This window comes from Typopeltis vanoorti, chromosome 7, assembly GCF_054136105.1.
Source record: "Typopeltis vanoorti isolate ZY-2024b chromosome 7, IOZ_Tvanoo_1.0, whole genome shotgun sequence".
Classification (NCBI taxonomy): Eukaryota; Metazoa; Arthropoda; class Arachnida; order Uropygi; family Thelyphonidae; genus Typopeltis; species Typopeltis vanoorti.
The window spans coordinates 114,051,832-114,063,963 of NC_143555.1; the positions used below are offsets into that span (position 1 = coordinate 114,051,832).

The 12,132-nt window shown below is 36.8% G+C and overlaps 1 protein-coding gene across 2 annotated transcripts in view; it reads left to right on the forward strand.

Annotated features, from left to right (window-relative positions):
- Positions 1 to 12,132, forward strand: part of Rcd5 (microspherule protein Rcd5) — a 245,474-nt gene that overhangs the window by 189,267 nt on the left and 44,075 nt on the right. For both annotated transcript variants that reach the window (XM_090395444.1, XM_090395445.1), the window contains exon 12: positions 11,612 to 11,694. In XM_090395444.1, coding sequence (XP_090251570.1) covers positions 11,612 to 11,694 — 83 coding nt within the window. The remainder of the gene's footprint in view (positions 1 to 11,611; positions 11,695 to 12,132) is intronic.

Here is a 12,132-nt window from a genome sequence, read left to right on the forward strand (position 1 = left end):
ATTCTCATATTTGCCCACATTACTCTACTTGAGACTGACTGCCATTCAAGAAGATTAGCCTCGTATTTTGTGTTGAATACTATGGCTACTCCTTCTTTTCCTTGATTGTTATTGCCTGAATATAACATTTTGTATTTATTGCTCAGAAAGATCTAACCAGTTTTGGTCTTTTTTGTTTCAGTCACCCCTATTATGTCGATCTGGTACTTATCTAATTCCTCAGCTAGCTCCATTTCTTTGCCATTCAGGCTTCTTACGTTGATAGTACCGATCTTTAACTCTGGTGATGTTGAGTTGGGGTTTGTTTTCAGATTTGTTCCAGTAGCTGACTTTTCGCTGTTCGCCCTGGTTCCCTGGCGAAAACAACGGGGGCCTTGTTTAACCGGGCGACGCCCCAGCCGGCATGAAATTTTGTCATGTTGTACCATCATTTTTTTTTATTTTGGTTTAACCAATAAGAATACAATTTGGTCGGCTAAATCCCAAATTGCCAGCCCATCCTCGTTCGTTCAGTATCAAAGTAGATACCCAACAGGGTGCACCACGAGAAGGTGAGGATTGGACATTATGTCAGAAGTCCTGTTCGGTTCTCCGCATTCCTTTAAAGGCTATGTGGAGGTCTCCTCTCAGTTATACAGCTTTGACCCTTAAGCACCCCGAGCAGCTTTTAACCTTATACAAATCACATATGGGGTGGCCCCCCTCAAAATGCTTGACTCAAGTTTGAGAGAGCTTTTGGGAAGAGGAGAGCAATTGGACTTATTAATGAACCAACTTACTGCCCCCACTTTAACACAGATGATCGGTTTCCACAATATTTGTATTCTACAAATATTTATTATTATTATTACTATTACAGGCAACTCCAAGGACTCCTTAGACTCATTGAGGGAGGCCCTAAACATCATGTCAAGAACTATTCAGCATTTGCACAGTATCTGTCATACTTTGCTTTGAACTCATTTACAGTCATTGAACTCATAACAGACTCTGGCAGCTTATTCCACTCATTCACCACTCTCCAAGTACAAAACCTAGTTCTAATACCCTTGCTAACTACACACTTGCTCAGTTTCCACGGATGGCTCCCTGGTTCTCCCACTACCACACCTGTTCTGAAAAATTTCCTCTGAATTAATCTCGTAAAAACCCCTCAGTAATTTGAATGTTTCAGTCATATCACCAGGCCCGGCTGGTGGCGTGTGCGAAGTGTGCAATATACACAGGCGCCGCAGAAGAAAAGGCGCCTAAAAGATATCAAAAAATATGAGATAAGAGTTTAAACAAACAACGAATGGTACAGAATGGTACATATAATTATGAATGTACGTCGTCTTCCGTTCGGGCCCCTTCAGATCTTCCTGAAAACGAACAAATAAATTCTGAAATTCTATCCTGGATCCAATTATATCACTCTAATTTTTGATTAAAATTTACGAAAATATACCTAAAATAGTTCTTCATTATTTTTTGATGTATCATAAATCAACTTATGATTAATTGTTGAGTTCCGTGTAAGGGCCGTATCCTAATTTTAATCGGATCGGATGCATGTGGTCCGACCCTAAAAGTCGGCTTACTACTGATAACTCATTCTTCTCGACATTCAAGCCTGTTATATTGGCGGGCTGTTAGGGCGGTGTCAGCGACACAAAAATAATCAGCGAACTCTCGAGTCCAATGAGAAACATTCTTGTAAAATTCTCTTATCTATTTTCTTTGAATCTTCCTGAGAGAACTAAGTGGGCTAGTATTCTGTAACATTTCCAACAAATTATATCGAACAATTGTTGGTATAAAAGACATAAAGGTAGGATATTTCACTTGCTTTAGAAGAAATGTACCTATGTAATAACTAGGTTAAAAAAGATTTATAGAAATATGGGGTGAAGTGGAATTCCTGGGTTTTTTGAAATTTTCAAATATGAGTTAAAGGTTGATATTTTCATTAGAAGAATTTAAAAATTTTAAAAATTACGAATTAATAGAAAATATAGGATAAATATTTGTGAGAACCTCCCAGAACTTTGCCAAAGCAATATTTCAATGGCTTATCTTCCTTATAGAACCTCAAAAATAGTGCTTGGGTAAAGCTCTGGGAGGTTTTCACATTGTTTAATATTTAATAAACAATAAAGATTTTCATAAAACACCAATATAACATCTAATACCAATCAATATTTTTCATTCTTAAATTTTTAAATGACAGTAATTTTATCATTCTCTAATTTTTGTACCCAGTTTTAAATTTTCCAAAAAACCCAGGAAATCCACTTTGCCCGAAATATGGATTGAAAGAGAAAATTGTCGGTTGGCAGAATATACAAAATCGAGAAAAGAGACTGATAGAGCAATTAAGGAATCAAAGAACGCTGCACAGTTTTCTGCAAGATGGACAAGACAAGGATAATTCTGTTCATACTATCGAACCAATGGACACAAGTGAGCTTAAGCATGATGGTGGAATTGTAACCATTGTGAGGCCTGGAGCTGAAACTGATGAAACTTGCGTTAAGATTGAATCAAATACTGGTACAAGTGCAACTAAACAGGATGATGGGAACTCAATTGACGTAGTGCTTGGAAGAGAATGTTCAAATAGTGATGTAGAAATGAGTGCTGTGGAGATAACCAGCTATTCTGATCTTGAAAACATAGCGATTTGGCCAGAAAACTTACAGAATTTTCAGATTGAAAAGATAGTACTGAAAGGGCCAGCACAAGCTAACATTAAACAATATCCGAAAGACCGTGTTGGGCGATCATTTAGCAAAATATATTTCCAACAAAAAACAGCAAATGGTGAATTAGTGGATAGAACATGGCTTGTATATTCAACCAAATTAGATAGAGGGTTCTGTTTTTGTTGCAAAATATTTAGTAGGGATGAATTTACCATAGCAAAGGCCGGCACAAATGATTGGGAACACATGTATTTTGAAGAGACATGAACAAACCACTCAGCATTTTAATTGTTATGGAAAGTGGACTGAGTTAAAAAAAAAACGACTTTCTGGTGGTCAAACCGTTGATTCTTTGACGAACAAATTCTATTTGAGTGATGGACTGAAACACATGGACTGAAAAATTCTATTTTTCAGTCCATGTGTTGTAAATTGACAGTGAAATCGTTAAGCGATACTAGATGTGAAAGCCATGTTAATGCCATTAGTGCTTTGAAGACCGGATCGAAAGGTATTTATTCTGCGTTAAAAGAAGTCGTTCAATTGGAAAAAGATTCACTTACATGTATAACAGCAGAATCAATCGCATCAAAATTAGATAGTTTTGAATTCATTTGTGGATTAATGATCTGGCACGATGTACTTACAGAAATCAATTGTACAAGCAAGTTGTTACAATTACAAAGCATGAATGTTAAATCAGCAGCAACTGCGTTGAAAAGGACAACCGAATTTCTCATTTCCCATAACTGAAGATTCCTTCGAGAATTATATTTCCCAAGCAAAATGCATCACAATAGATGCAGATTTAACAGACGATTTTAGTCCTGAGTTAGATAATCGGATCCGAAAGAGAGAGAAATTCTTTGATTAGGAACCAGATACCCCGGAGCCTGTTGATGCAAAACGGAAATTCAAAACTGAATTTTTCGAGATTTTGTTCACAACAGCAATTACTTCAATGAAGGAGTGTTTTGTTTCATTTAGTAGCATTTTGGAGCCCTTTGAATTTTTGTACAACATTACAAAATGTGATAACATGGAAGACCAACAATTGGAAGAAAAATGTAGTTCATTAGAAAAAGCATTAAGTGACAAAAAAAACAAGGACATTGAAGCAGAAAAACTGCAAATAGAGCAGAAATTATTATCTAGAAAAATTGAAGAAAATAGTACACCAGAAACGGTTTTGAAGTGGATTTATAACAACAACCTTGAAGAACTCTTTGCAAATTCACTGATTGCATTGAGAATACTATTGACTTTGCCCGTTTCAGTTGCTAAGGGAGAGAGAGAACATTTTCTAAATTACAATTAATAAAGAACTACCTGCGATCAAGCACGAGTCAAGAAAAACTAAATGGTTTGGGACTAATTTCAATAGAAAATAATATTGCTCAGTCTATCAGCATTGATGTACTGCAACAGGATTTCGCTAAAATGAAAGCCAGACAAGTCCCTTTTAGCAAAATTAATGTAAAGAATATTTGAATAAATCTCTTAACTTTATATTACTATTTTGTATTATTTTGAAAATTTATATAACTGAAAAAATTTGTATAAGCAGGACTAATCAGCAAGTAACATTATACTGTAAAGAGGTTTTCATTTGTTTTTCATTTCCTGTTCGTTTTATTCACACTTTATTAAAAAAAAACTTTTTTGGAAAGGTGCCAAACATTAATCGCACACACAAGAAAAATACTATGCACCGGTCCTGCATATCACCCCTTTTCCGCCTATTAACCAGTTTCTGTAACCCACAAATCTTCATGTTCTCGTAAGGTTCATTCCATAGACCGGCTATCATCTTGGTCACTCGCTTTTGGATCCTTTCTACCTCCTCTCCATCACCAGGAAACCCTGCCACCCAGTAGTCAAGATGGGTTTTTATCAAGGCTCGATAAAGAGGAACAATAACCCGCTTGTTTCTGCTCGTCAAAGTTTCTTCAGTAACCAAGTGATCTGATGTGCTGATTTAGCCACTTTTGCTATGTGCCCCCTAAACTTTAACTCCCTATCTGCTAACACTCTCTCAAGTCTCTGGTTTTGTCAATTTCCTGGAGTTCTGTTCCATCAAATGTGGTATACTGCTGATAATCTTTTCACCCCAAAATGCATAACCTTACACTTTGTGACATTCAGCTGACATCCATTCTCCTTAACCCAGTCTGCCAATCTATTCAAATCATCCTGCAAAATTTTGACATCATGTGTATTCACTATTACTCTACCCACTTGGCATCAACAGCAAATAACTGAACAGTTCCTCTCAGATCCTTTCCTTAATCATTAATCCTATCATTAATGAGCAAATTAAATAGCAGTGGTCTGAGTACAGAACCCTGCGGCACACCACTAGTCACAGGCCTTCTTTTGGACTCTACTCCTGAATAAATTATTCTCTGATATCTCTCCATCAACCACCCTCCTATCCATCTCACCAACCCTATATCCATCCCCATGTTCTGCAGTTTACTGATTAGAATTCCATGTAGTATCCTGTCAAAGGCATTTGCAAAGTCCAGCAGTATCATTGTAAATCCATTACCCTTATCCAATTCAGTCGTCACTGTATTATAAGATGTTAGAAAGTTACTGAGGCATGACCCACCCTTCACAAAACCATGTTGCCTCCCATACAGTATCCTATTTCCATCTATCCATTCCTGTATTTTGCTCTTGGCCAACCTTTGACAATGACTCCTGATATGCTGATCAGTCGGTAATTTGCAACAGCAGTCTTGGAGCCTCCTTTATGCATTGAAACTATTTTCCCCTCTCTCACCCCTTCAGGACTAACCCAGAGCTGAGACTTTGATTGAACAATATAGTCAAGGGCACTGACAATTCCTTTGCTGCTTCACGTAAGACTCAAGCTGGTATACCATCCAATCCCACAGATGTATTCACATTAAGGTGTTGTAATATGCTATTCACTTCAGTTCCCATATAAGCCATTGATTCCCTCATTCCTGCAATATCATCACCTGGATGATATACTCTTGCAAAGTGTTTACTTAGTAATTCTACTATTTCAACTGACTCAGTTATCTTCCTACCACCAGCATTCCTTAAAATCATTCTGCCATATACATTTTTTCTTTTACTTGCAGCATGTTGAAAGAACTGTTTGGGATTCTCTTTAGCCTGTGTTGCTAACTTCCTTTCATGATCTACTTTTGCTTTTCTTACTGTTCTGTCCTGTGCCTTGTACTGTTTGTGTGCCTGCAGGTCTCCTTAAATTCCCTCAAGCTTAATAGTGTGTTATTCATCCATTTAACTCCCACTTGATTTACTCTCCTGACTCTAGGTACACAGTCAGCCATTACCTCCCCTCAAACACTCCTTTTCCACTTCCCATGCACTATCAACATCCAGCCCTTGCAGTTTTGCATGTCATGGCACTGATCCAAGCAATCTCCTAAGCTTGTCATACTTACCACCCTGTAATTCCACATATACTGTGTCGTAACTGAAAATTCCATTTAGCCGCTTCCTAGGCCAAGACCATATAATCACTCTCACCAATTGGTGACACCTTGGTCATATTTATTATAGACAAATTCTCAGATGCAATTAATAGATTGAGCACTACCGAACCCCTTAGTATATTCCATTACATGCCGTTGCAGGTAATTATCCCTTAGTAACTGCGTAAAATCCATTTCCTTCCTCCCATGTGTCCTCTCCTCCTTCCAATTAATGTTACCACAGTTGAAATCTCCAATAATAATTACCTATTCTCCACTCATTGAGTCTATTTGCTGATGCATACTATCTCCATCATCTATTCCATCCCCTGGTCTATAGCAGCACCCAATATTGTTCTGCTGGCCTCGATCCCACACCAGATAGCCTCAAATGTGATACTTTCACTATCTTGCAGTCGAACTTCTATTCTCTTTGGCTGCAGTTCATCGGCTGTCATCGATAACACTTCTTCCCCCATTCTTTTCTCTCTCTATCTTTCCTAAATACACTATACCCTTCACATTCTATCCTACTAACTATATCATCTTCTGTTAGCCATGTTTCACTAATGCCAATAACCTTTGTCCAGGATTAGCCAACCAAGGCCAAAAATTCCTCCTGCTTGTTCTTTATGCTCCTGGCATTAGTGTACAAGTGCAAAAGCCCCCTAGTCCCACTCATCTTGTTACCTTATACTAACTATCCCATTCTGATTTGTTACCATTAGTACTGATTCAAGCATATTATACACATTCTTACACTCAACTCCCTCATTGATGTCTGCATATCCACTCAACAGTCCCCCCCAAAGTTGTAGTTTTTCTGATTCTGCACATCTACTTTCACTTCATTCAACAGCAGTTTTTCCAGTCTCCGAACGCCAAATCCATTCAGATGCAACCATCCTTCTTGTATAAGTCCTTTTGCCTGTCAAACTCACTCCACAAACTCCACACCACTCCTCCTGCATAACCTACACATAGAGTCATTTGCTATTATGGCCCTCCTTCTCAACTCTACTCTGTCATACCACAGCAACAGATGCATTAATCATTCAGTGACCTAAGAAAAGTAATTAATGTAGTACATCCGACATAACAGGATGCATGTAAGGCTTTGAATTTGATAGAAGATGATTCTTACTGGGCTGATTGTCTCGGCGATGCAATAATTTCACACTCACCGTCATCTTTGCACCTTTTGTTCGCTGTCATGTTGGTTCACTGCAACATGACTGACCTCTATCACAATGGTCAACTTACAAAAATCATTTTTCAGAAGATATCTTACACCAGAATGTTCTACTCAGTCTCAGTTTAATGACGCAATATATATATATATATATATTGTTGTACAAAATCATTAATGCCTCATTATATATATATATATATATAATGAGGCATTACTGAGACTTGAATCAATTGTTAAGTCAATAAGTAACAAAAGTGTTCAAGATTTCGGTCTTCCGATAAACAATGCTTTGCCTCTAGATACAGATTTAATTCTGGAAATCTCATACAATTTCAGTGAACAGGATTTATTAAGTCGGCATGAACAATCACTAACTTCAAATCAAGCTGAAGTTTTTCAGAATGCCTTAACAAGCTGTGAAAATCAATCAGGGAAACTGTTTTTCTTGGATGCTCCAGGTGGTACCGGGAAATTTGTTATTAGCTAAGTTGAGAAGCCAAGGTAAAATCACCCTAGCTGTAGCATCCTCAGGTATACAACTACTCTATTGCAAGGTGGTCGAACTGCTCATTCTACTTTCAAAGTACCACTTACAAATGTTACTAATGATACACCTATGTGCAATATATCAAAACAAAGTAATTTATTGAAATTGTTACAAAAAGTTTCTTTTACTGTTTGGGATGAATGCACAATGTCCCATAAAACATCTGTTGAAGCGGTGGACAAAAGAACACTGAGGGATATCAGATCAGACGATCAAAGAATAGGTGGAATAACTGTTTTATTTGCTGGTGATTTTTAACAAACACTGCCCATTGTATCCTGCAGAACCAGGGTGGATGAAGTGAATGCCTGCTTTAAAAAATTGTCACTATGGCATGATATAGAGAAGTTTTCTCTCAAAACCAATATGCATGTTCACCTACATGGAGACTAATGCACATTCCTTCTCCAAATTGTTAAAAATTGGCAACGGTGAAGAGAAAAATTATATTAATACACTTAAATATTGAGAAAATTGTCTGAAATGCAGACAAACTGTTATGCAGTGTTTACCCGTCTATTGAGAATGTAACAGAAAAGTCATCTTTTTGTTTCAGGTAAAGAGCTATCCTTGCACCTCGAAATGATGGCATGTCAGTAATGAATGAGTTGGTTCTTAATAGGGCTAATGGATCTGTTAGTGTTTACAAATCAGTAGATACTACTATGGATGTAGCTGATGCAGTTCATTTTCCCATGGAATTTTTATAAATTTCCTTAATTCACCTGGATTGCCTGGTCATTAAATTAAATTGAAAATAGGTGTTTCTATTATGTTGCTCTGAAATCTGCAACTTATGCAATAGATTTTTTTATTAGGACTTTAACAGATCTTTTGTCTGTTATAAAGTCCTTACATGATGCAGTTCCATCTATGCATTACACAGCATGCACTTTTTTTCATCCCATTACTTGATACTAAGAGCCTCCATAGCTCAGTCGGTATAGACTGAGCCCTTTGGTCAGAAAGACCTGGGTTCGATTCCCATTCATGACATGAGGAATCTTTATCTGGTCTCTTTTGACCAAAGGTGAGTTAGCCAATCTCATATGGAGGTAGAGGGTTTTTCACTTGGAAACTTGGGTTTATTTTCTCCCTCAGAACAGGCAAACCGGCCTTGTGAACACACAGTCTGCAGTCACAAATACTTGCTCTTAGGGGAATGTAGCAGAGGAGTGATGTGTCAGCTGCATTTATTTGTCGTAAACCTCTTGTTAGACTCTACCCATCTTTTGCCTTCATTGTCAGGCTATTTCGATTGTCCTACAGGGATTTAATATTACTTTTGTTAGCTATTGCACTCTCTAGTTGAGCATCATCAGTAAAGAATTGGATATTCTCCTTCAAATCATTCCTAATATCATTGACGTAAAATTTGATCAGTAGCAGTAGCACCATCACAAAGTACAGAGTCTTATGTCATATTCTGTTTTCTTTTTGATACAACTCTATCATATACTAATCTTTGATGTCTTTCCAGTAGTCACCCTTTTATCCATGTCCAGCTTACATTATAAAGTTCCACGTGATATTCTGTCAAATACCTCTGTGAAGTCTAGCACTAGCATGATGTGACTGTTTCCCTTATCCACCTTAACTGTTATTTCATTGTAGAAACTACGTAATAATTAAATGACTAAGACAAGAGTTAGTAATTCCAAATTCTTAGCTCTTTAGCAACTTTTCTGATACCATGACCACTACCCTCGAGATACTAAATGGTGTATAATTTACATCTGTCTTTGAGCATCTTTTATGTAATGGGACTAGCTCATTCTCTTTCCATTTCTTTGGAATTCTGCCAGTGCAGAGAGAGAGAGATCTAAATTAATCAGCCTAGTTAGGGGGTGCTGCCATTTCTTTTGCACCTTCTTGTAAAACATTGGCTGATATCTCATCTAATCCAATCTCATGGCTGTATTCACATTGAGATTTCTTAATATTTAAGCATCTTAATGGCTATCTATCTACCGACTCATCTTGGATTTTTCTCCAAAGTGATCATTCAGTACTTAAACTGCCTCTTCTGCTCCTTTCATCTCACTACTATCAGTATTCATTAAGTATCTTTACATAGTCATTCTTCCTTTTACTTTCCACATAATGGAAGAACTCTTGATTTTACTCTGGCCTACTTGCTAATTTCCTCTCATGATTTTACCTTCCTCATCAAGCTAGTTACATTTCTTGCCTGTGCTGCATACTGCTTTTGTGCTTGCTTGACTACCTTCTCCTTATACAGAGTGGCCCCACAAAGGGTTAAACATTTAGTAACTTTGTGATTTATTATTTATTATTATTATTTTGTTATAATAACATACAGAAACTAGCAATTTTTTTTTATGAAAAACCACATCATGTAAATACCTTCCATTTTTGACTTCACAAAGACAGTCCCTTTCTATAGCATGTCCCATGACAGTTGTTAATGTTTCTGGTTGCAGCACTTTAATTTCTTCATGAATGGTCTCCTTCAGCTGTTGGATTGTCTGAAGTTTGTAACAAATATAGGGTTACTTTTCCTTCAGTAACCCTATATTTGTGCAGAAAATTGGGCACTACAGCAAGAAACGTTAACAGCTATCATGGAACATGCCGTAGAAAGGGCCCATCTTTGTGAAGCTGGGCTGTGAAGGTTAAGTGATGTGGTTTTTCCTAACTAATAGAAAAAAATTCTCCCAAAAGTTATTGTTTAAACCCTTTTGTTACCTATGGGCCACCTTGTATAACTATAACCTCCACACAATTTTTTTGCAAATCCTACTTATTGATTATACTCATTTATTTAACACCTGAACTGATTTACTCCTGATCCTTAGCATGCAGTCTAATATTTTATTTTGTTGAATACCTTCCCTTTGTAGTTTTTAGGTTATTTCCTGAGGTTTTCATACAAGTTTTGAGTATGAAAAAGACTGCATGATCACTCTTCTCAGTTGAAGGCAAAGTTATTATTACTTTAGTTATGAACTAGTTCTCTGATGCTCTTACCAGATCTATTACTTGTATTCCCCAGGTGCCATCCATTGCTTGCTGTTGTAAGTAATTATCTTTCAGCAGATGCATGAATTCTATTTTTTCCCCCACCAATTACCTTTTCCTCATCCTGGAAAATTGATCTTTTTTTTTTCTTCCAATGCATGTCATTAACATCTTGATTTTCTCCCCATGGCCTATACCAGCAAGCAACTATATTTTTTCATGTTAGCTTTTATCCGATACCACATAGTTTCTGATGCCCCCCCCCCCCCCACACACTCTATCCTCTTGCTGAATTTCTACTTTTCCTGGTAATATTTCTTCTCTTATTAGCAATATCCCTCTCCTGGCCATATTTTTATCTTTCCTGAAAATACAATGTCCCTTATATTCTATTCCTCTGACAGTATCTTCATCTTTCAACCCAATTTCTCTAATGCCTGGAATTTTTCACCAATCCAGACATCTAGATCATTTACTGTAGAGCATGGCTACTTTATTGATAATTATCAATGATAATATGAATATGATTATAATACGAATTATAATTCATACAATAAAGTACTTTTAGAAATTTAAGGACATTTACAGGGAGATGGGAAAAAATTGACCTTTAATTTGTGTGCTTCTATTTTTCTGATGTATTCTTTTAATTATATGGAGAGATAAGTTACTTTTGGTGCTATCAACTTAAGAAATTATTTTATTTGTGATTGTTTGTGTTCTATTTGAATAGGTGTTAGTCTTCCTGATTTTGATAATCAGACTCTTGCAGTTTTAAGAGGACGGCTAGTCAGATATCTGATGAGATCAAGAGAGGTATGTAATTTATAATTTTTTTTATTTTTTAAATACAATACCTTATGTTCATTTGAATTTTTACAGTTTAAAAGAAACAATGATGAACCTCTTTGATAAACCGACAACAATAAAATCTAGAAATAATGAAGAAAAATAATTTAATTAATTATGTAGAAAAATGGGGTGCTTAAGGGTAAAAGCTGTATAACTGAGAGGAGACCTCCACATAGCCTTTAAAGGAATGCGGAGAACCGACCAGTGCTTCTGACCTAATGTCCAATCCTCACCTTCTCGTGGTGCACCCTGTTGGGTATCTACTTGGATACCGAACGAACGAGGATGGGCTGGCAATTTGGGATTTAGCCGACCAAATTGCATTCTTATTGGTTAAACCAAAATAAAAAATGATGGTACAACATGACAAAATTTCATGCCGGCTGGGGCGTCGCCCGGTTA